A 24,849-nucleotide genomic window follows, 5' to 3' on the forward strand; every position below is an offset into this window, starting at 1 on the left:
GCTTTGTAAAGGGCATTTGCAGTCTTTAATTGAAAAAGGCAATCAGGCTGTGGCAGAAATTATTGCTCCCCACCTTGAAAATGAGTGCCTGGATAGGCTGTTCCTGGTATCCAAGCTGAACTGGAAGCCCAAGGCCCATGTGCATCCCAGTGTGTACATTGCAGCTTCTCTGCCTTGGAAGCTCCAAAGCAATTTAGCTAAAGGAGCACTGATGAAGGCTCTTGGTTGAGGACTGAGCTTTGGAGAAGGACAAGACCCAGTGACTGAGCTTTCCCCCCTCAGGGCTGAGAGGAGACAGGCCTGGGGGCACAGGCAGCTTTCCCTCTCAGCCAGTGTTCACCTCAGGTGGAAAATCAGAACAGAGTGGGGATTACAGTGGATTTTAAGATGTCCTGGTGGAAGGAGATACTCAGGAGTTGTCCAGGCTTGTCCTGGTTGGCTCAACTTGAAGTCCTACAGACCTGAGCTGTCACAACAGGAGAACACAGGAGGTGCTGAGCAGAAAATTTGAGAATTTATAAATCAGAAAACGGGAAGTGCTAAGAGGCTTTCAGACACCTTAATTAGAGATAACACCACTCTTAATCTCAGAATTGAATTCATAGAAAATCAATTAGAACATTTAAAATATTGGGATTAGATGCTAACGGGGAAAGATTAATGTATTGACAGTATTAGCAAGACAAAGGAGCTGGCAGAGGGTTTGGTTAGCAAGTTTAGTGCAGTTGGAAAAGCTGAAAAACAGAGTTTACTTTCCAGTGGAAGTTGTAGGAGCTGAGATGATCCATTTCTTTGGGAGATACATGGAGAAAGGAGGACAGATCCACAGTACATCCTACAGTAACTGAGCTGCAAGAGGTTGGGCTTAGACTCCTACGACATAACTGAGTACAACAATAGTGGGGAGAAGCAAGAGACAGGGCTTAATGCTCAGGGTGGTGTCTGGGGTGGCCTGAACAGGCACAGTCTGAATCTAGAAGGGCTTTAGCCCAGGAGTTTTGGACTTACAGCAAGTGAAAGAATCACAGAATCATCAAGGTTGGATGAGACCTCTAAAATCAAGCCCAACCATTAACCTGTCACTGCTGTGACCCCTAAACCCTAAACAGATCCTGCAGTGCCACATCAGACACCTCTGAAACACCTCCAGGGATGGTGACTGCACCACCTCCCTGGGCAATATCCCAGTGCTGAACACCCAACAGGGAAAACATTTCTCCTCACACCCAATCTGACTCTGCCCTGGCTCAGCTCAAGGCCATTCCCTCTCTCCTCTCCCTCAGCCCTGGCAGGACACACATCCCACACCTCTCCAGCCCTGGCAGGAGTTGCAGAGAGCCAGGAGGTCACCCCTGAGCCTCTTCTCCAGGCTGACCAACCCAACTCCCTCAGCTATTTGGCAGCAAATGGAGGTCATTTTGCTTTTTGAACATGCAAAGGCAGTGCCCACCAGCAAAGCTGCCCATGCATCCCTCCCCTTCCCCCCTCAGTGGAGGCTCAGCATCTAATCCTTTCATCCTACTGACACAGGGACAGAAGGGAAGAAGAGAAAACAAGCCCCAAACCTGGCTAAGTATGAGGCCCCCCAAAATTTGAGATAATAGATCCAACAAGTTCCATTTTTTTTAGTTACAGCTCTAACAGAGTTGATTCCTCCAAATCAGGCACTAAATTCAGACCCACACTGGGCTCCCAATTCATTCCAGTCCCAGCAAGCAAAGGTGGCTAATTGCCAGGTGATACCACAGGTGCTAGAAATGCTTCTAGCAAATCACAACCAGGAGCTTCCTTGGAGAAGTGCTGAGGTTGTGGTTTGTATCCCATTTCCCTGGGAGCAAATCTCTGTTGTGATACATCACTCCCAGCACCACTGCTCATACTGCAATTTATCACGGGCAATAAGAGAAACAGAACAACAAACCTGCACAGATGTGATAGATCACAATTTGACAGAGCCACATGGAAGTGGGAGAAATGCTATTGATTTGTCCTCAGGAGCAAAGCTAATTTGTAAAGAGCTCTTACTCCTGATGCCTTAACATTCATCGCACATCTCAATAGCAAGTAATTACCACTATAATATTTGGGATTATGTAATGACAAAACAGTTATGAGGGGAAAAAATCAACAGTTCAAGAAAGCATGAAATTACCTTAATTCAGATGAACCGTTGTAATTATGTAAGGTGATAAATTGGACTTTCTCTAATTGTCTGTAACAATTTCATACACTAACCCCCCAAGTCTGCTTGTTTGCTCTTTAGTAATACAGAGCTCTCCTGTGCTCCTTCTTAAGGGACTTGGCAGTGCTACACCTGTCCCTGAGCAGCTCCAGCAACTTCAAACACAGTTGGGAGGTGGAAATGAACGAGTTGCTACTGGTGATTAGGGTTTTGGTCCTATCAGATATATTTGAGAAGTAGTTTCCTACTCCCAGGAAAACTGACTGTGCCTTCAGACATTCTGTTGTGTAGCTAAAGCTGCAACTCCAATGTCTGTAAGGGAGTTTTATAGGAAAGAACCAAAACCAACTCAGATGTGTGGGGAGTAGTGGTGGGGAAATTAGAATAAATGTGTTGATGACACAGGCAGCAGCTGGATGGGGCTTGGAGCCTTCTGGTCTAGGGGAAGGTGTCCCTGCCCGTGACAGGGGATTGTCTTGAAGGTCCTTTCCAACCCAAACCAGTTTGTGACTCTGTGATTATGTCAGTGCTGAGCTTTAAAACACTAAGGAAAAACCCTGTGTGGCTGAACCTATTAATTAACCTATTAATTAGCACAAGTAGTTTAACAGGAAACATTTCTGTACATCAGCTACAGTTCATTTCCATCTCCATAGATCATCATTTCAGGTAAACACCTCACCCAGCAGTGGGTGACAGGTTAATGGTTGGACTCCATGAACTGAGAGGTCTCTCCCAGCCTTGATGATTCTGTGATTCTGCTGTGGGTTTGCAGCTCACAGAGCTCACAGCTCTGTACTCAGTGAAGCTACTGCTGCTCATCCTCGTCCAAGAATGATATTCTTTGCAACTTCTCTTTTTGTTCTGCTTGAATATCCACAGGGAAGACTTGCAGGGCATACCCTTTGCTGCCATAAAGCTCCAGAAGGTCAGGCTGGATGGGCTTGGGGCACCCTGGGCTGCTGGAAGGTTCCCTGCCCATGGCAAAGGGTGGAACTAGGTGAACTTTAAGGCCCTTCCAACCCAAACCAGGCTGTGCTTCCACAATAACTTCCATGACCCCACTGGAGTAATATTGCCTTAGAGCAGGTGGAAAAAGCTCTGGCCCTTTCCTCCTCCCCATTCCACCCTTCATTCCTCTTGGGGAGCCAGAAGCTTCCTTCACCTCCCGTGTTCCCACAGAAAGCACTTTGCTTCCCTAACCCACTCCCACCACACTCCATATGCTTTGGGCCTTGTGAGCACACTCTTAGGTCTGCAAAGTTCCCAGACAAAGCACTGACTCTTGCCACACACAGCTGAGTCCATACATCCCCACTCCTCCCTGTGAAGAACCACTTGTTCATCCTCAGCCTCCGTGAGCTCATTATCACACCCAACTGACACACGGGGCTGTACCCATCACAGTCTGCCCACAGGCAGAGATCTGGGGGAAAAAGTTGGTTTTTTGTTAAAACTCACAGCTGAGAGAGCAATAGAGTGTGATGGAACTCGTTGTTCTTCAAGTGAGATAAATACAGACAAAGACTGAAAGGAATTATGTAGGAACTAGGTGATAATTTATTTATAGATCTCTGCAGAAACCCTGAAGTTAGCAAATCTACCATCTGTTAAATAGTCAGCCTATTCCTAAGTGCATATTAGCAATCTAAATGTGTGCCAAACACCTGATCTTAGCAATCTTCTGTGCTCCTCTTCTTGACAAGCAACACTGTGCTCTATTAGATTATGTCATGTTCTGTTTTAGAGCCATGCTAGGTAACAGGAGCTGCAGAACAGAGGGGCTGTGTTCTCCTGCTGGAAGTGTCTGCTCAGGGCAAAGACAAGTGGCTTTGAGAGCAGCTAAAACAGCAGAATAACAATAGCAAAGTACAATATTTACATTTATATTCATCCTTAGGTCATTTTTTTATGTGTACTTAACACATTGGAGCTTGCAATTAATCACAGAAAACACACACAAGCCCATAGGGGAGGAAATGAATGGAGAAATCTTTGGGGCAAAGAGGAACATTCTATTTGATGATCCAGCTCTTCCCCCTCCTCACCCCCCTGGGTTGTATAACAAATTTTATAGCTCATTATTGAGCCCATCTGAATGAGGTGTCATAATATTTCATGGGAGATGCTGCCTGCCTGGAGACACAGCCCAGTGAAGATGAAAACACAAGGAACACTCCATTAATGCATGATTTTAATCTCTTTTGCTTTGGGCTGCTCTTTCAGAGGTTTGGGGTTTGTTATTCTTCAACGAGTCTTTAGCACAGAGACACTGAATAAATTCACTGGGCACAATTATCTATCAAAATTGACTTCAGAGAGGAAAAATACGATCATCATTGTTTAAAGCTACAAAATTTGGGGGGTGAGGGTTGCTAGAAGATGCAGAGTGATGAAGACCTCAGAATCAAGCACTAAAAAAGTGGCTAAAAAAAATTAGACCCCCGAGATCGTTAAAACTGGGTTAAATAAGGACATCGAATACCTGTGTTTGTCATGAGTGAGATGAAGATTAAATGGCCATTTAAGTGCCTCCACAGCTACTCATTTATACCTGTGATTCACTGGGAAGCATAGAGGGATAACAATGCTCTCTCCAGCACTGGGAAAGCAGAGTTGCTTTGTAGAACCAAACCACAAAGATGCTATGAAAGAGCAAAAACTCCTGGAAACAGATTTTGATGCTCAGGGTTGAAAAGTGGAGATGAAAAAGGCAAAGTCAAATTTTTCCCCAAATGGTTTTAAACTGAGAGTGGGATTAGGTTGGATATTAGAATGGAATCCCTCCCTGTGAGGTGCTGAGGCTCTGGCACAGGGTGCCCAGAGCAGCTGTGGCTGCTCCAGCCCTGGAGTGTTCCAGGTTGGATGGGGCTGGAGCAGCCTGGGCTGGGGGAAGGTGTCCCTGCCTGGGCAGGGGGTGGGCCAGTCTGGGATGACACAACCAAAACTAGTCCTGCTACCTATAAAATTGTGGATCCCAGAAGAGATCTAGTTCTGCTCTTTAATTATTCAAGTCAGGGCTACTTGTCAAGGTTTTAATGGAGAAACAGAGACAGGTGACACAGCACCTAAAATTACAGGAAAAATGATACCATGACTTATTGTGTCATTAAACTAAAAATTGCTACTAGCAACTCATTACTTTCCAAACTCTATTCCAATTTCAGACTAAAGTATTACACAGCTAATTCTCAGTTGTCAGGAAAACCTTTTCCTGCTGCTGCACTGAGCTTACTTTTTCCTCCCCCTCCTCTCTCAGGGGTCTCATAACAGAGGGAATTTTGTTCTCAGGGAAAAAATAGGTCTGATTTTCCCCAGTGAAAAGGATTAGAAACCATTGGTTAGAGTTCTCATCTTTTCCATGCTGCCCAAGAGTTTGGTTTGTTTTTTAACTCCATTTTTAAGAGGAAATTGCAGTTTGCATTGCATTAGCAGCTTAAGGAAAGTGGTAGGAAAGGGAAGTGTCACCATTCCTGTTAGTGCCTCATCCTAAAAAATCTGAATGTTTTGTACCTTTCCAGTATTTTTTCTATTTAACATAATAAATAGGGAAATCTGAGGGTCTTTTCCCCCTTCTCCAGAGCACAAAGCCTCCGAGCAGCTACCCCGAGCAATCTAACCTCTTGCCAGTTGTCCCTGGGACAACATTTCCCACACAAATATTTTGTGCTGCTTCTCCCTTCTCATCAAACACTTGACCCCCAGGAAAGAAAAGCCAAAGAATATGCTAAATTGTCTCGGGCTGAATTTTCAAACAGGTACATAATGGTTCCCACACTCAGAGTCCACACCAGTAAGTACCTACTAAGTATGATACCAAACTCTAAAGTCATGTTGCATCATCCACTGTTTTCTTTCCAAAGAGTATTGCAGGATGGAATAAAACTAACTAAATTAATTTCTTTGCACTTTATTGTCTTTTTGCTCCCCTGGGACTGCCCAGAGTGCAAGGCAAAGGTCTAGGCAGCAGGCAATTACAGGAAGATCAGAGTTTAAAACCCTTTCTCAGAGTATTGACAGGAACCATCTATTGTGGCTGTGACAGCACAAGGAGGTGCTGCAGTTGCCCAATTCAATTCAGTCCCCTCTGAGGAGACAATGTCTTCATAGGAGACCAATAGAGAAGAGATGAAGAGGAGGAAAAGAAAAATTAACGGTGTAAAGTTCAGCTAAGGGAGAGAAAATTGATATATTGACACAAATAGCTGAGCCTGTACAGGTAGCAATCATACCTGCTCCGGCCAGCGAGAGCTGTTTCTCTGCTGAGCTCTGGGTGCTGTTCAGTTGCTGAAAAATGGGACAATTGTTTGAAACAAGAAGCTGCAGAAGGTAAAGAAAATAAGCTTAGGGCAAGCAGTAAACAGCAGTAAGGCATAAGGAGCTTTAAGGGGAAGCTGATACTTATTGGATTGAAGCGTATTGGGAATGGATTTCAAGCAATCAATTCCCAGGTGACTCGGAGTAAAAGGAAGGTTTCTCATCTGGGTGAGAATTCCATCAAAAAGGAAATAATCATCTTTTAAAGGACATCTACTCTGACATGCTTTGTGATTGAACTGGTGAAGGGAATCAGGCTGCAATTCTCCACAATCTCAGTGAAGCTCCCAGAGATCGAGTGCGGTGCTAGATTTGGTCAAAAAGTAGATGCTAATAGCCAGAAAAATCACCTATGGGTGTTTATATAGGTTTGTACAGGAGATTCCCCTAAACCATCACATGTTTTCCTACTGGAATTACCCTCACTCTCCCCTTTAAAACCAGTGTTAAATTCCAAGCCAATTAAACCATATCCATCTCCTGCAGCCAGTTTAGAACAGAACAGCCTCATTAAGAAGACATCATACTTTGCTCATCATTTCAGCATACTCTCTGTGGGAGTCCTGATGATGGTTAATTATCACTTGTATATATAGAGCAACACACCTGCTTTTTATTCCCATAAGAAAAGGAAACACCACAAAATGAGGTATTTTTCCAACTCATCTAGATCAAGAGCCTTGTAAGCTCCAAGAACTGATGCTAGAAAAAGTCATGGAGCAATAAAGTAACTCGACGTTTAGATATTGTAAACACAAACACTTGGGGTGGAGTATTAATGGCTTTGTGGGGGTCTCATAATGGCCAAATGACTGGACAATGGTTGGGCTTCATGATCTTAGAGGCCTTTTCCAGTCTTAATGATTCCATGGCAACAGGTTGGATGAGCTGCAGTGTTTCTAGTCACATCTTGAATCTGTTCTGAGGTACTTAGCTGGCTAAGTTGGGCTGCAGCCAGGAGCAAACCTGACAGACAATAACCAGGTCTTGTTTTCTCCTTCTCTCTCAAGATCTGGAGAGCTTTGAAACCAAAGCGAGGAGCACGGTGTCAGTCAGAGAAGGACAAGGAGTGGTGCTGCTCTGTGGGCCTCCCCCACACCATGGAGGTATGACCAGTGACCCTGTGCTCAGCCTGAGCAGCAGCTGCTCTCCTGCCCCTGCCACTCCTGTGTGCATTTACAGCACCTTCGGGGTTAACTCCTGTGGGAGACACAGGTTTGCACTTCTTCAGGGATGCTCTGTGGGACAGGACCCTTTGGCTGTGACAGACTGATGACATAAGGGGTTGTCTCACCTCCTTCACCCACACACAGGCAGAAAACCAACCATCAGCAATTCTCTCTACATCACAACCACTCCAGGTCTGAATGGAACAACTATTTTGCCTCTTATTGCTTCTTCAGGGTTATAATTTGAATCCTGCATTATACACATTAGATTTGTCCTGAAGATTTGTCTTCTGCTCTTGAAGACCTGATTTTCTCCTTCCTGATTATCACAGAAAAATGGAAATTGGAAGGGGCTTGTGGAGAGGTAAACTCCTTGATTAAAGGGAGGCTGATTAGATCAGGTTTCTTGGTAATTTTCAGTGCTTCAGATAGAGAATGAAAAGGAGTTTTGTGTGGAACTGATTTGAGGGATCCTTCCATCTGTCTCTATTGCTACTGATGCTTCTTCCCCATGAGGCTTTGATGTGTTCCCCTGGGTGAGGTAAAGTCCAGGTGATGCCCAATGATCCAGTGGTGCACTGAGAATGATGTTTCAGACTTTTTGTCTAAGTATGGGATGAAATTGTCCTTTTCTCCCTATTTGTAGGTGTATTATCACCACCACCATCAGCAGTCACAGAGCAATATAAAGACTCAAACATTTATGTACACTGCTGTTATCATTTTCTCTTAACACTTCATGTACCTCCCTGCAGTGAGAAGCTCTTGAATAATCTTTTGAGCCCTATTATTTTTCCCCAGCTTTGACTCTTGCAAATTTTGAGCCACATTCATTCACAAATCTCCTCACGGGCTGTTAGAGCCCAGCACAAAACTGCTTCAGATCCTTTGAAGTCTGGAATAAGAACTGTGTTTTCCTAACTAGCTGAAGAGATGGAAAATTTTACCCTGGAAAGCAAATGTATATTAATTAAGGGGAAATATCAATAGCATAGTTAAATTGCCTTGTTCTGCACTGAAAGCCTCAGCAGTTCTACAGTGACTCACGTCCTGCTTTTGGCAGGAGTGACCACACATCCCCAGGAGCTGCAGCTCTCCCCAGCCAACATCCTGCTCTCAGCACCCCCAACCCCTCTGAAAGGAACAAATTCCCAGGGGAAGGTAAATGGTGAACTCTAAAGAGGATGCAGTGTATCAGGGAGGGAGAGCCATCAGTCAGTTTAAACCCTCAGGTCCTGAAGGGAGAGGAAATGACAGTTCTCTGGGTATTTACAGCCATATGAAGGGAAGATATAATCAAGGAGATGAAGTGAAACTTGGCCCTTAAGGGCACAAAAGGCTTGAAAGAGCTCCTGAAATGTATCAGTGGGACAGACAGAAAGACAACACATCCATCCTTGAGCCACTGAACTATATATTTTCCTCTTGCTGTAGGTTGAAATTATGATTTGACAAATAGGAGCAAGTAGAAGAAAAGATTCAGAACAAATAAATAGTTAACAGGTGAGTTCAGCCCAGATTAACTGAGCTGACAAAAAGGTGTCCACGAACAAAGCCACAGAGTTTTTCAGCTGGGGATGTGAGCTGCTGACCAACAGGCCTGGAAAGCACAGTCACTGAAATAACAAGTCTCTGGAGAAGAGAAACCGAGTTCCTTTGTCATCCATAAACACTGTGTTTAGGATCCCAAATTATATGCCACAGGGATGAAGTACATGGTGTGAACTAAGATACGTCTCATACTATCTCAGGATGCTTAGGAAGTTGTTTTTATTGCAAAGGATTGTATACTTAGGTCTTTTTTTCTTTTTAATTGAAGCCCTTGCCTCTCACTCAATGCCTCCAGGAGGAAGGATGACCAGCTGTGCTTACAGCTCCCATTACACTGCTCTGTACAGCCCTGTAAGTGTGGCAGGAATTAGAGAAACACCAAGGAATTGGGGAGATACAACCACACCAGCAGGAAAAGAGTTGCCTTTCCTGTAAGGTTAGCACCAGTAAGAAAACACAAGCTCTGTAATGTGTCTTAAGACTCATAAAATTGCTCTTGAGTTTCCTCTCCAATTTAGCAGACAGAGATTGCAACCAGTGCAGACCTTGAAGGAAGGCAGAAAACCTCTGTACAGCAGTTGTTTGAGGCAGCTACTATTAATATATCACTATGATAGTTATAATAAGCATTATGTTATACATTATTATCATTGCTATATTAGATATAACTATTATAATAACTATATATGGAAAAGTTTAAGTAACAAAAGCTTCTTTTATAACACAGCACTGCATTTCCTACTCTATTACCTGTTGATAAGGTTTCCAAGATGCTGTGTGAAGGACTGGAGTGCTCATATTATGCCTTAAAAGGGGAAGAAAGTTCCTTCTCCAAAGTTTGGCTCCTTCCTCTTGAGATTTCATCCAACTCCCTCTGAAGTCAATTAAAATTAGGGTTTCTGCAGAGTTTAGTGGAGCTGCATTAGGCTCCAGGCAAGCATGGCCTGAAGTTGGGTGGTGCTGAACCTGCAGTTAGGAGAGGGGGAGTGTTTATATCCCTCACACTGGGGGGAAAAGGGATTTAAACATGAAAAGCCTTTGCTTATTCCCAGTTAATTCAGCAATAGGCCCTGAAGCAATGGGGGAGTGCAGACAGGGACAGAAAATGAAGTCAGCTGGAACCCCCTGAGAACTGAAATCAGGCCAGGGAAGGTCTGGTTCTCTTCTGCTGATTAATTAATTCACAGGTTGACCTCGTGAAGAACGTCTGGGTGGCATAAAGTTGGGTTTAACAGAGTTTTGTTATACTCCATCCTACACAGAGAGCTAAGCTGCATCACCAGGCCCCACAGCAGGAGTCTGGGCTGATTTCAGGCCATGAGAGGGTCTAAAGGTCCTTCCTGGGAACACATGTGGTGTCCTGGCAGGTCAGTGTGAGGACAGCAGGGGCTCCAGGTGGTAGGAAAGGGACATCAGGGCATCAGACCTCAGGGGTCCTTGGGAAGTCTGAGGAGATGGCAGATCCAAGGCATTTCTCCCACAGAAATCCCAGGCTGGCCACATACAGTTTAACTGAATACACATTAAATTATTTGCCTTGCAAATCTTCAGCATTTACTTCAGAGTCCCTAGTTTACAGGTTAGAAACCTCCAAAAAAGGAGCTGAAACTAGAGTTTGACCCAAGCTTTGTCCGGCCAAACTATAGTTTGAAACTAGAGTTTGGCCCAAGCTTTGTCCGGCCAAACTATAGTCAGCAAACTCTGTGCCTGAGACAGGAAAACAGTCTATATATCTCTGGAAGACACAGCAAGTCATGGCTACAGCACTTATTTCTAGCTGCTCCTTCCTGGGGGAAACCCCACTGATCTCCAGGTTTTCTCCTGGAAATAGCTGCTTTAATCAGGTACCAAAAAGTACATGGGCATGAAAATGTGACAACATGGGGCTTTTATCCTGTGTAGATGTGCACACATGTTGTATTACACTTAATTAATTGTGTCTTCCAGTTTTACTGTAGGTGTCAAAAGGAGTTCAGCATTAAGCCATAGTAAAACTGAGTCTGGTGCAGGATTTAGCCAAGTACAGAAAGTGTCATTGATTGCTCCCTGGAGATGCATCATTTCTAATGAGAGGCCTAAAACCTTGGAAGCTGATGACATAAAACTCCCCAAAACTACTGGAGTTTGCAGCCTTATTACCATACTGTTCCCAGGCTGCAGCTGAGGGGGGAGAGGCAACGTAAATAATCTCTTTTGAATGGGATTGTCGATGGGGGAAATGCGTAAAAATGAAGCTGTTGGCAGAACACTGTTCACTTATGAATTATGCATTTAATTAAGGAAAGCTAAACTGGGAGAGTTGGAAACTTCTGATTTACGGAGGCTTGGAAGAGACAGGACTCCAGCCCAGCTCCTGCTGGGGGGTGCTGGGGGGATGTGGTGCAGCTGCAGCACAGCCTGGCACGACCTTGGTGTGCACAGTGCTGAGCACTGGGTCTGCTCCTGGCAGCAGTGCCCAAGCCCAGGCCAAAAACCTGTCCCAAAAGCAGAGTCCTTGGATGGTAAACTCCCAGGGACATCTGCCTTTCCAGGGTGGGATGGGCAAATTAATTGGTTTTAAGCTGCCTGGACTATGTGTAAGGGTTTTGTAAGGAGGTTTTAAGGTGTTTTGCCTGCTGTTTTGAAGATACATTATTAAGGTGTGCTTTGTGAAATATCCTGTGGGAAAAGGTGGCAGAGAAGGGATGGGAAGCCAGAACAGGGCAAGAAGTATGGAACAGATCTAAGTATGGAAGATAAGGAGATGTATAATTAGCAAATGTTTGATATGATAGAAACAGCAAGTAATCTCCAAAATACTTGTGTGCAGGCGAGATCCTCTCCTTGGTGAAACACTTCTGATAAAGGTCCATGCTGCCAGTTCCCTCTTCCAATGCTGGGGGTGAGGAAAGGAGCTGTAGCCCTGCCCAGCAATTTGCCCTCTGGATTTTCAGAGGGAAAGTGCTCTGAACAGAAGTGGTTTCCCCAGCAGCTCTCTGATGCCACTGCAGCACTGCCACTCCTGCTTGAAAACAGGCTGAGCACTCAAGTGAAAACTAGCAGGGGCCAAAAACTCGTGTGACCTCCTGAAGCAGCTTGACATGAGTTTCAAACTAAAGCAGCGTTTGCTTTGCTAATTTGTGCCTCCCCAGTGCTTTGCCCTGGAGCTTCCTCCGGTTCCCACAGGCAGGGCAGGAGGTTAGAGCTGGGGAGGATGTGTGATACCTGTCTGGTGTTTTCTAGGCTTGTCCTATACATGGATCTTCAACAATAATACCTTGTATCTTCAGGAAGATGAGCGGCGCTTCGTTTCCCAGGAGACGGGAAATCTCTACCTGGCCAAGGTGGAGGCGTCGGACGTTGGCACCTACAGCTGCGTGGTGAGCAGTGAGGACACACAGCACAGTGTGCAGGGACCCCCTGCACCCCTGGGGATCCGCAGCGACGGTGAGTGACCCGGGGGACAGGGACAGGGCACAGACACCTGCACACACAGACAGGGACTGACACAGCCCAGGGACAGGGCACAGACACCTGCACACACTGAGACAGAGACTGACACAGCCTGGGACAGGGCACAGACACCTGAACACACTGGGACTGTCACAGCCCGGGACAGGGCACAGCCCTCTGCACACTGAGACAGGGACTGCCCCAGCCCAGGGCTGTCCCTCTGCACACACTGGGACAGGGACTGCCCCAGCCCAGGGCTGTCCCTCTGCACACACTGGGACAGGGACTGCCCCAGCCCAGGGCTGTCCCTCTGCACACACTGGGACAGGGACTGCCCCAGCCCAGGGCTGTCCCTCTGCACACACTGGGACAGGGACTGCCCCAGCCCAGGGCTGTCCCTCTGCACACACTGGGACAGGGACTGCCCCAGCCCAGGGCTGTCCCTCTGCACACACTGGGACAGGGACTGCCCCAGCCCAGGGCTGTCCCTCTGCACACACTGGGACAGGGACTGCCCCAGCCCAGGGCTGTCCCTCTGCACACACTGGGACAGGGACTGCCCCAGCCCAGGGCTGTCCCTCTGCACACACTGGGACAGGGACTGCCCCAGCCCAGGGCTGTCCCTCTGCACACACTGGGACAGGGACTGCCCCAGCCCAGGGCTGTCCCTCTGCACACACTGGGACAGGGACTGCCCCAGCCCAGGGCTGTCCCTCTGCACACACTGGGACAGGGACTGCCCCAGCCCAGGGCTGTCCCTCTGCACACACTGGGACAGGGACTGCCCCAGCCCAGGGCTGTCCCTCTGCACACACTGGGACAGGGACTGCCCCAGCCCAGGGCTGTCCCTCTGCACACACTGGGACAGGGACTGCCCCAGCCCAGGGCTGTCCCTCTGCACACACTGGCAGACTGTCACAGCCCAGGGCCCAGACACCTGCACACACTGAGACAGGGACTGACACAGCCCGGGGACAGGGCACAGACACCTGCACACACACAGACTGTCACAGCCCAGGGCCCAGACACCTGCACACACTGAGACAGGGACTGACACAGCCTGGGACTGTGCACAGCCCTCTGCACACTGAGACAGGGACTGCCCCAGCCCAGGGCTGTCTCTCTGCACACACTGGGACAGGGACTGCCCCAGCCCAGGGCTGTCCCTCTGCACACACTGGGACAGGGACTGCCCCAGCCCAGGCGTGGGACAAGGACCAGAGACATCACTCGCTGAACACGGCACCAAACAGGCTCAGCTTGGGGGAGTTTAGTGATGTTAGTACTAACAGGATCAGAGCAGGAGAATGAGTGACAACACAGACCCTAAAAACACACTCAGCCAGCTCTCCCTGGGGCCCAGCTCTGCCTCCTTCCCCGCGGCACAGGGAGACAGGAGTGGGAGCCACAGTCCCCTCCAGACTCTGCACAGGTGCAGTCCAGCCCTGAGGATAGCTCCAGCACAGGTTCCCCACAGGGTCACAGGTCCTCCCAGGAACTCTGCTCCGTGTGGGTCTCCTCTCTCCTGTGCCAGGGGCTGCAGGGGCACAGCTGCCTCACCATGGTCTTCACCACAAGCCAAGGGGATCCTCAGCCACAGCACCTGGAGCATCTCCTCCCCCTCCTTCTCCACTGCCCTCGGTGTCTGCAGAGCTGTTCCTCACTCCTCTCTTCTCTGGCCACAATTGCTTCTTCACAACAACCTCTTTTTCCTTCTTAAATCAGTTATTCCAGGGGTGCTGGTGCCACCACTGACTGGCTTGGCCTTGGCACAGTGGTGGGCCCACCCTGGAGCCTCTGTGTTGGCTCTGCTGGACGTGGGGAAGCTTCCAGCAGCTTCTCACAGAAGTCACCCCTGTACCCCTACCACTGCCAAACGTGGCCATGCACACCACTACAGCATGGCTAAAATCATGCAGGACAATGCCAACTGCTCCTTCTCCTGTTGGGATTTCATCCTGCTGTACCTCCCCGTGGGGGTACCAGTCTCCCAGGAGAGGCTGTGCAGCAGGAGGTGACCCCACAGCATCTTCTGGGTGGAAGTGAGATTTGAACAGTCAGGGCAAGGACGCTGAGAGAAACATGCAGAGAAAGCAGAGCTCAGTGTCATTGGAAAGCAGCAAGAGAATGTCACATGGTACATTAATATTTCTCATCTCATGCCTGTGTTGAGGTTTGAATCCGACAAAGCTTTCTAAATTGATAATCTAAGTATAGCTCAAATATCAGATCTGGAAAGCTGCTGCAAAGTGAGTCACTGAGGTGAGAAACTCACCTGCACATGTACAAATACCTTCCTGGCAACACTTCTAATTAAATGTTCACAGTGAGAAATACAAAGCTGGGAAATCTTTACCCAAAGTTTGGTTTGTAAGTTTACCCACCTAAATTTCAATAGACTTTCCTGTTTGCGAAGCAGCGCTGACAAGCAGGGACAAAACCCTGTGCAGAGTTGGATTTCTAGGATAAATAAAACTCCACTGTGCTTTATAGAGTAACTTTCACTATGAGATGATGCTGTTCTCTGACACAATCAGATCACCTAAAGCAAAGTAGTAGTTCCCCAGCTCAAAAGTTAAGGATTTGGTACAAACTGTAAATGCTTAAGATCTTTTCTGACTCTTTTTTTCCCCTTTTCAACACTCTATTCCTTTTCTCAGGCTCCTTTCTATCAGTGTCTTTATCTTCTCCCATTGTCTTTGGTGGCCTCTGGATTGGACCCTAGACTGGCAACCTCTGAGGCAACGGTGGGAGTTGTCTGTGTGGAATTATCCAGACCCCTGTTAAATATACTGTGAGAATCAGTTCATTTTCACTGAGGGGTCTGGGCAAAGACACTGTGCAGGGAAACACCTGATTTATCTCATCCCTACTGGAACAGTGAGTTGCACTTCAAGATGCATGAAAGACTGAAAGTTTAGTTTCCTAAAGCAATCCCAAACCTGCTGCAGAATGAAATGCCCTAAATTGAGCCTGGATTCTCTGTGGTGTCTCAGGTGTTCAGCCAGATTTTCAAACAGGAGAATTCCATCCAATTATATCAAACTTTTTCAAGCCTGCAGCTCAGATTTGGATGTCTTAAAGAAGTCTGAAGTATTTTGCACACAGAATTCCATCCTTCTCTTGCACTCAGAATCTACTCAGTGTGTCACACTCCTGAGAAGTGACTCGTGGTGAAGTGACTGGTGGTAACGTGACTTGCTTGTTAACAGGAGGTGTGAACCCTAAATTCTCTAAAACCTCAAAGCACAACGTACTTGTATAACTTGCACAAAATCATGTTCTTCAGCTCCTAAATGCACAGAACATAGAGATTTCCCACAAGTTTTTGGCGTGGGGTGGAACCCACACGGGAGGCTCATCCTGCTGCACAGCCCTGGGGCGCAGCGTAGGGCTCTGGGGTGATGAGTGCCACCCTTTCCTCCACTTGTGTTGCACTGGACAGGTGTGAGGCTGCACTGAGTGCTAGCTGTTCTGCTGTTCCACAGGTGTGATGGGGGAGTATGAGCCAAAGATTGAAGTACGATTCCCAGAGACAACATATGCAGCGAAGGGCTCAACCGTCAGACTGGAATGCTTTGCCCTTGGAAAGTAAGATTTCTGTCTTGTCTTCGAATGTGGGTTCTAACACTCCTGCACGGTGAGAAACACGGGTGCTTTGGAGGTGTTTTGGGGGCAGAATGGGAATTTGTGAAACTTCTGGTAACCTTATTTTGATTTGGTGGTTTCTGTGCAATGTGTTCCCAAGGAAATGAGAGAGAAAACTATGCTAACTGAAGCTCACTCAGCTGCAGCTTGAAACAGGGGGAGGGAGGTGTGGGAGGGAGAACCAGGACAAAGATTGCATTCCTCAAGAGTGGTTTTAGCTCTGAGATGAGACCTGACTCCAGGCTGGAGCATTCAGTGGAGCTGAACATGCACAGCTGATATACCTCAAAATAGGGTTTGTGTGTGTGTGTGTGATCATAGGATCATCATGGAATGGTTTGGTTGGAAGAGATCTTAAAGATCATATATTTCCACCCCTGCCCTGGGCAGGGACACCTTCCCCCAGCCCAGGCTGCTCCAGCCCCATCCAACCTGGCCTGGAACACTCCAGGGCTGGAGCAGCCACAGCTGCTCTGGGCACCCTGTGCCAGAGCCTCAGCTCCTCACAGGGAGGGATTTTCTCCTAATATCTTCAGTGTGCCATTGCCCCTCGTCCTGCCCCTCCAGACCCTTGGAAATAGTCTCTCCATCTTTTCTGTAGCTCCTTCAGGTACTGTGAGGCCACAAATAGGTCACCCCAAAGCCTTTTCTTCTCCAGACTGAACAATCCCAATTCCCTCAGCCTTCCCTCACAGCAGAGGTTCTCCATCTCTCTGATCAACTTCGTGGCCTTCTCTGGGCTTGCTCATGGCTAAGAATTACATGTTGGGGAACAGGTTATGTTTCAAGGGCTATGAACTGTCTCTGAGGGATCTAACAGACCCTCCTAGCACTTACATCTCCAGAGCAATGCTGAGGTGCCATGGGAATCCCTAGCAGAAACACTTCCTACTCCAAATCTCTTTTCCTTGCAGTAACCTGTATTGCTGCAAGTTTATTCATACCATTTTGCCCCTTCCCAGCAGCAGCTCAAGCAGCAAGAGCTGCTCTGTATTCAAAGAGCAGATGGTTAACTGAATCAATGCAACCAGCCCACAAAAACTTAGTCTTTCCAGTGAGCATCCCTTTTTCCCTGGCAAAGCTAAAATAACCCTTAGATTGTTGACCTCTATTTAGTTTAAGTTCACTTTGCCAATCCATTTTAAGGCTGTAAGCTTTTAAAGTGTTTAGAGCTTTCCCAGAGGTTAAAAGCCTGACTTGCAGACAGCGCAAATTAATCAAATGTGCCTCTGGAACCTGCACTGGGAAGGAGAAAAATAAAGCAAATAAAAAGTTAATAAGATTGAAATGGCTTTGCCTTTCAGATGAGATTTCTAGATAAACTAATCTTAGGGCTAATTTTTATTAAAGGTATATGCATTTTTTTTTGGGTCCAAAACAAGTAGCAAACTGGAGCTGATTTTCTTCTCCAAACACTGTCAAGCTCCTCTTTAAATACCTCCTTAATTGTGTGTGAGTCCGTGCAGGCTTTACATTTCAAGTTGTCATTTCATATTCCCATCTGTTGCATGGAAAGCACTGAACAATGATGTATTGGCTGCAGAAAAGCACTTTAAAACCAGAGGAAATGAGATGCACAAACCAGGGACATGTCGTCGAAGGGTAGAGATGGGTCACAGCAATGCGAGGCACAGATTTTGCCATTTGAAGAAGATCTGAAGGAGGAAAGGGTGGACTGAAAGGATCTGTGGCTAATGAGGTCCCTCAGGGAGCACAGTGCCTCCTGTGCAGGGTGTGGAAATGGAAGGCTGAGAGGGTTGGTGCAGCTTTAATATCCTCTTGCTTCTTCATGTACAGGACTGCAGAGCTGCCACAGCTCCCAGAGTGACACTGCCTCAATCCCAGGGATCCCCAGCAGAGATCCATCCTCCACCTCCTCTCTTCCATCCTGCTGGGCACCGTGTGGTCGAGGTGCTGTTTGTGAGCAGAGACTCTCTGGGGGCAGCACTGGAGAATTCTGTTAGCCAGAGGAGTGAACCCTAAATTCTGACTAAAACCTTGATGCACAACACAGCATGTAGAACTTGCATAAAATCGGGTTCTTCAGCTCATAAATGCATAGAACTTAGAGATTTCACACACATTTTGGGCACAGGGCTGAATTCCACCCAACAGGCTCAGCCTGTTCCAGTGGAGTGATTGCTTCAGTGGAACAATGCTCCAGTGGCAGCACGGGAGAGTTTTTCCTCCTTAGATTTTGCTTATAGGTTAGATTTCTCGTAGGGAACTGTCCAGCTTTCAGTCTGCTGCTTTTCCTCTCTGAACAGAGCCTTGAACCACGGGGAAGCTGCAGAGGGACTCTGTTAGGAGCAGCAGGGACAGCACAAGGAGCAATTGAAAGAAAGAAAGTTAGATTAGATGTTGGACAGAAGTTTTCCCTGTTGTGGTGGTGAGCCCCTGTGCCAGGGTGCCCAGGGAGGCTGTGGCTGCCCCAACCCTGGCAGTGTTCACAGCCAGGTTGGATGAGCCTTGAGCAACCTGCTCTGCTGGGAGGTGTCCCTGCCCAGGGCAGGGGCTGGGGCTGGAGGAGCTCTGAGCTCCATCCCAACCCCTGAACAATCTATGAATCAATTTTCACTGTCAGTCAGTGCCAGAGCTTTAGTTCAGAGCTGGTATTTCTCTGTGAATAAATCAAGAGAACCAGATTGCAGGTGAAATGCTCAACTGATTAGACAAGGCCACATTTCTCCAGGTATGCAGGGGATTACTGGATGGTGAAAAGCTGGAAGTTTCCTCCCCCTGACTGTTTACAATTCCAGGCAGGCACATAAATGCAGCAACTTGGCCATGTGCACCTTTAGATGCTGAAATTCCACTAAAACTCTGCCCCTACTATTGTCTGTTTATGTTCAAATCAATTCAGCTCAGCATTTGTTGAGCTCTACCTCTGATCTGCCACAAGCACTAAGGGTTATTATCTCACTTGGATAGCAGAACTGCTTTCCCATTATCCATAATTTTCTATATTCATACTGTTAGTCCAGTGCTCCAGACAATGCTTGTGCTACCTGTGTGCTATGAATAACAGAAATCTTTGCCACTGAAGGCAGATTATAAGCAACCTGCTGTGTTTTCAGGCTGCAAAAAGTCTGAAAGCAAAGTAGTTTCATGGTATTTAGAGAAATAGCATCGGTTTTCTCTGTGGAACAGCAAATCATACCTGCTGGACCTCACTCAAAAGGCACTTGCACATTGAAAACACAGGTAGAAGAGGTCAAATTTGTGGCTGAGTTCAAAAGTCAGTTTAAAACATCTTAAAGATGCTTTTTTTCCCACCTGGAGAAACTCTGAGTGAGCTAAGATGTGCTCCCTGGGCCAGGCTGGGATGCACCCAGGGGCAGGTGCATTGCACACAGCTGAGCTGCAGAGCTCCTTTTGCATTTTGCATTCAAATATCATTACAAATCCACCAGCACCATAAGTTCTTCCGGGCTTGAGGCAAATAAGGGGATCAAAGAGTCAGTACTTGTCCTTGGAAAGAGGGTTTGGAGGGATGGATCTCAAAAGGCCAAATGTGTTTGGGTGAGTTCTTGACTTTGAACCTTATTTTGTAGAGCAGAGACCACAAATAGTAAAGAAGAGTTGGAAAAGCAAATTAATCCTTACTGAGATGAAAATGTAATTGGGTTAAAACTCCTGTAATTAGAGTTCAACTGTCTAAACAGGCCAAAATTGAGTCTTAATTCTTTAAAAGAGGCCAAGCTGAAATATGAAATAGCAACTTCACTATTTCAACCTCTGCAGCCTGTGGCAGGTTCATAGAAGAGATGAGGCTGTGTGTCCTGCACGATATTCATTATGTTGACAGTGTTTAATATTCTGCCAGGATTAAAAGTCCTGGTTGGGATCAAACTCTATTAATCATGCCAGAGAACCCAATGATTGAGCACCATGGAAAGAATTATGTTGAGTCCCTGTGATTCTTTCTGGAGGTTTCTCCCAAAATAACTGTTTTCTGTTGCATAAATAAGAATAGTTCCTGGAATGAAAATAAGCAAAGGGATTTCCGTGCCTGGTGAACGTATTTCCTGAGCTATGTCTGTGGTTTACATTTCTCCCTCCTGCATCGTGCTCCTGTAACCCACAGCTCAGGCAGCTGAGGATCTGCTGTCCTGCCAATGAATTCCCTCTGCAGACAAACCAGGGCACGCGGTGTGAGTCTCTCGGCAGGAGAACAAAGTCCTCTCCACTGTTTCTTGCAGTTGTGCCTTCAAACAGCAAAGCTGAGGAACCAGGCTCTGAGGGGCTTCTGTCCTCCCTCTCCAGCTGACGACACAGACTGCATGTCCAACCCCTGGAGTCTGGCCCAAAACGAAGGGAGTTTGCCTTGGAACATCCCCAAGGATGTCATTAGAAGTCTGTGGTGTGATGAAGGGAAACAGGATAGTGTCTTCAGCCCAAGCCTTGGGAAACTTGACTTGACAAGATGACAGAAGGGGCATTTTCCCACAGAGCACTGCCTGAGGCCTTGGTGTCAGCCCAGACTTCCCTCAGTCACGACTAGCCAGTGCTGAGAGGAAACAAAGGGCTAAAAGGAGAGGAAATATTGAGCTGAAGCTCTTTCAGGTAGCAGAGCATGGATGAATGCATCTAATTATTGTTCTCCTCTCCCATATGGCTCTTACTTCCCTTTAATCTCTTTGTTAGGAAGCAAAAAGCTCAAATCCAGAAGAGATGTCTTTAAAGTAAGTAGTTAAATGCTTCTGGCATTCTGCAGGCTTGTGTTCTCCAGGAGCCAGTCCCCCCCTGTTTAATATGCAGCAGGATTTAAGCAGCCAGCCACGCTCTCCTTCGCGTCCTCAAGTCTGGATCAGCCCAGCACGAGGCCCAAAGCTCCTCCGGCTGTTTTCCTGCCTGGAGCGCAGCAATCACGGGACAGAGCTAGTCTGCACCAGAGCTGTGTTTCTATTCAACAACTCCAAGGATCTTGCTTTATAAATAACTGAAACTAACTTGCTTTACACGAATTCTGCATGAGTAATGGCATGACAGATTAGGCTGCAGAAAAAGGAGACTCAAGGGAGAAGTTGTCGCTCTCTGCAAATACCTGACAGGAGGTTGTAGCCAGGTGGGGATTGGTTTCTTCTCCCAGGCAAAAGTGACAGGGCAATGGCCTCAGGTTGCACCAGGGGATGTTTAGGTTGGATATTAGGGAAAGTTTCTTCATGGAAAGCGTTGTCAAGCATTGAAAGAGGCTGCAGTACTGCACACCATTCTGGTGCCTCAGTGTAGGAAGGACATGGAACTGCTGGAGCAAGTGCAGAGGAGGCCACAGAGCTGCTCAGAGCACTGGAGCATCTCCCTGTGAGCACAGGCTGAGGGAGCTGGGGCTGTTCAGCCTGGAGAAGAGAAGGTTGTGTGGAGGCCTCAGAGCATCTTCCAGGAGCTGAAGGCAGAGACCTTGAAGCCTGGAATCAAGGGCATTTAGTTTCCATGAAATTTGTGTTTTCAGTTGCTGCTGATGTTGCTTCCAATGGAAAAGAAATCAGCATTTAGCCAAAGCCTCTGTAAAAAGCTGTTCAAAACTGAAGTTGTTAGAAAAAGCAACTTACTTCAGTCTGCAGAGACACAAAGCAACTGTGAAATCCAAGACTATTAATATTGCCAAGTGTTTTGGTGACATAATAGATTGAAAATGAGGCTTGTAAGGCTTGTGATCTTCCCAGAAATCCAAGAAGTATTTTTAGCTGCCTTCACACTTGACTGTTTCTTTAATTATATGGAGTACATTGATCCAAATAGAAAGGAAAATGATAGGATGCTCCAAAAACATGAAAAAAGAAATATACCCTTTTGTCTCTATCTCCTTTCAGTCTCACTGTCTCATGTTTTCTTTCCTCTTCTTTCTCAACTCTGTTTGCTCCCATTTCTTATACCTAGATTTATTGGTATTTTTAGATCCTTTGAATTCTTGGCCAATAGTTCCTATTTTTGGATGTGAAAATATCTCTAATGCCACAGGGAATTTGTTTTCTGGGGAAACCAGTCAATAATTCAGTGTTTCTGTGGTGCTTAGTTGGATTGCACAGTCTTTCCTTCAGTGTCATGGTGTTCAAAGGAAGGTTTGAGCCCCAGGTGAGAGATGCTAAGGGGGAAATACAAATTGGCCTAAGAAGAGATCATAGAATTGACTGAGGTTTTTATCCCAGCATTGCATTTGTGCTCCTAAGTACATGGGGCAGGTTAGAAAGTGTTGGTCTTTTGACTTATACTTAGAAATTCTCTCTTTGTTGAAACATAATTCTCTTATGAAATTATTTTCCATTTTTTTTCTCTGCTGTAACAGATGTTCTCTCTTTTTCTCTAATGAAACCCAATTATTTAGTCCTGTCCCAACCATTAGCTGGAAAAGGTCTGATGGAAACTCACTGGCAAAGAAGATTGAACCCAACAAAACCAAAGGAGTCCTTGAAATTCCCAATGTCCAGCAAGAGGATGAAGGCCCTTACGAGTGCATTGCAGGGAACAGTCGAGGAACAAACACTGCAAGAGGTCAATTATTTGTCTATGGTAAGCAGATTCATCTGATTTGTATGTTTTTTAAAGAGCATGTTGGTGTTCAGATGGATTTTGCAGATGAACTCTCTTAGCCCCTCCCTGGAGGTCCAAGCTGCAGGTCAGGCTGAGCTCCCACACACTGACTGGAGTCTGCAGTGCCCTGGATGCCTCAGCATGACCAACATCCTCAGCAAACACAGCGACGTTGCGTCCAGACTCGGCTCGCGGTGTGGGCTGGGCCATGAGGCCGTTGGGAAGGTCAATACGAGGCAGACAGGAACCCCTGGGCTGTTTCCATGGAGCATTAAGGGCAGGGAAAGATTCCCTCTCCAGCAGAGAGAGCTGTGCTGCCCCTGCTGCAGCTCAGGGAAGGATCCAGATCATGGATGGCGTTGGTTCACCTCCAGTTCAGGCTGAGCTCTATTGCTTCATAAACAGACAAGAGCAAAGCAGGGGAAACTAATTCCACTGCTGCTCTCTCCTCCCTGCTTGGCTAAAAGTCGAGAGCAATCTGGGAAGCTCTTCTCCCTTTCCTCATCCCTCCACATGTGCATTGACTTCTGCAGTCCCACTCACACCTGATGGTCCCACACACCCAAGGGGAATGATGTTCTCTTTACTTCATTGTTAATACCCAAGGAAAGCAACATATTTGCACAGGAATAAGAGAAGAGATCTTTACCTCATAAAACTTTCAAAGGAGAAGGCAAAAATATGAAACACAACAGCAAGGCAAAGTAATCACAGAATCTGAGACTGAGCCTGCAATTAACATCTGTTAAAGAGACTTTGGCAAGGATTTTTCTTTGACTAAATCTCCTCTAATGAAGAGCTGCAGCCTTTGCTGATAAGCTTCCAGCCTCCTGCAGCCATGGCTAATATCAAGATCTCTGCCAGGAATAGCACAGGCTGCTGCTGCTTTGAATATTTAATTATTTCTTTGCTTTTAGGGCTGTTTTTGTTGTTGTTCTCATCATTGCACACGAGTTTTTTCCCAACATCAATCACACGGTTCCATTAAAATGAAGTTCAGTAGATTACCTGGATGTGATTGATAACAGCATAGGCAATTACCAAATGATGATCAGTTAATTCAATCTAAAACAATGTGCTTATTAACTTTGTGCATTAATTAATAGCTGCTCAGGGTGAAGTCTATAAACAGCACTCAGGAAGCATTGGCAGGAGATTTTATGGTCATGTTGGGAGTGGGTTGGGATATTCTCCACATCACTGAGTTCCTGTTGCTTGGGGTCTGGGCTGGGGTGGTTTTCCCCTGAGAACAGCCTCTCTGCAGGGAGTGGAGTGTGTCTCCTGACACAGCTGCTGCTCTGTGCATGGCCCAGCCCATGCCTGGGGCTCTGCGAGCAACAGAAAGTGTCTGTAATTAGAATCACTTTCAAGCATGGAGAGCTCTGTCCTTAGACTACCTTAGAGCATCTTCCAACACCTAAGTACTTACTTAGGCCTCAAGATAGCTCCTGCTCAGCTCAGTCCCTGAGCCTCAGTTGTTTGCAGAGCTCGGTGTGATTCCTTCACATTCTGCTTCTGTACGACAGTGAGTTGAGTCAATGTGCCACAAGTGCTCAGAAAGTGATATTTGGCTCCTCTGGGCAGTATTTGTGTTGTGAACACATCGTGTCAGGTCTGTGCTGAAACAGAGGGGTAATATTTCCAGCGCATCGTTTTTATTGGTTATTGACTAATAGTTTTGATATTTCTATTGATATAATTTTGATATTTTTCCTTTTGGCACATAGATTCAAGTACCTTTCAAGGAGGAATCATTTGCAGGAGGAGTTCCAGTGCTTCCAACAAGCATACCCTGAATTTCAGGCGTCTCAAATCACTGCTTGGGCCATAGAAAGGGATAATACCTTAGCCAGACTCCCTGCCCACTAACCTTTTGGCTCTCTAACCTCTTCCCAAGCTTGGCCTGAAGTTTAGTGCCAGGGACTTGTATAATGGCAATCTAATAAGAATGTGTTGGACAGATATTAATTAGCTCTGCTCAGTTCATTAATTAATGGCAGCATACCTCCAGCAAAATCC

At 46.6% G+C, this 24,849-nt stretch overlaps 1 protein-coding gene across 1 annotated transcript in view; it reads left to right on the plus strand.

Moving 5' to 3' along the window:
* The window catches only part of LOC103809701 (contactin-6-like), a gene marked incomplete at its 3' end in the record, with an annotated part of 59,786 nt that overhangs the window by 15,140 nt on the left and 19,797 nt on the right, over positions 1 to 24,849 (plus strand). The window contains exons 3-6 of the mRNA XM_009082558.1: positions 7,510 to 7,605; positions 12,442 to 12,645; positions 16,140 to 16,242; positions 22,625 to 22,809. Coding sequence (XP_009080806.1) covers positions 7,510 to 7,605; positions 12,442 to 12,645; positions 16,140 to 16,242; positions 22,625 to 22,809 — 588 coding nt within the window. The remainder of the gene's footprint in view (positions 1 to 7,509; positions 7,606 to 12,441; positions 12,646 to 16,139; positions 16,243 to 22,624; positions 22,810 to 24,849) is intronic.

This window comes from Acanthisitta chloris, unplaced genomic scaffold (genome assembly GCF_000695815.1).
Source record: "Acanthisitta chloris isolate BGI_N310 unplaced genomic scaffold, ASM69581v1 scaffold16419, whole genome shotgun sequence".
NCBI lineage: Eukaryota > Metazoa > Chordata > Aves > Passeriformes > Acanthisittidae > Acanthisitta > Acanthisitta chloris.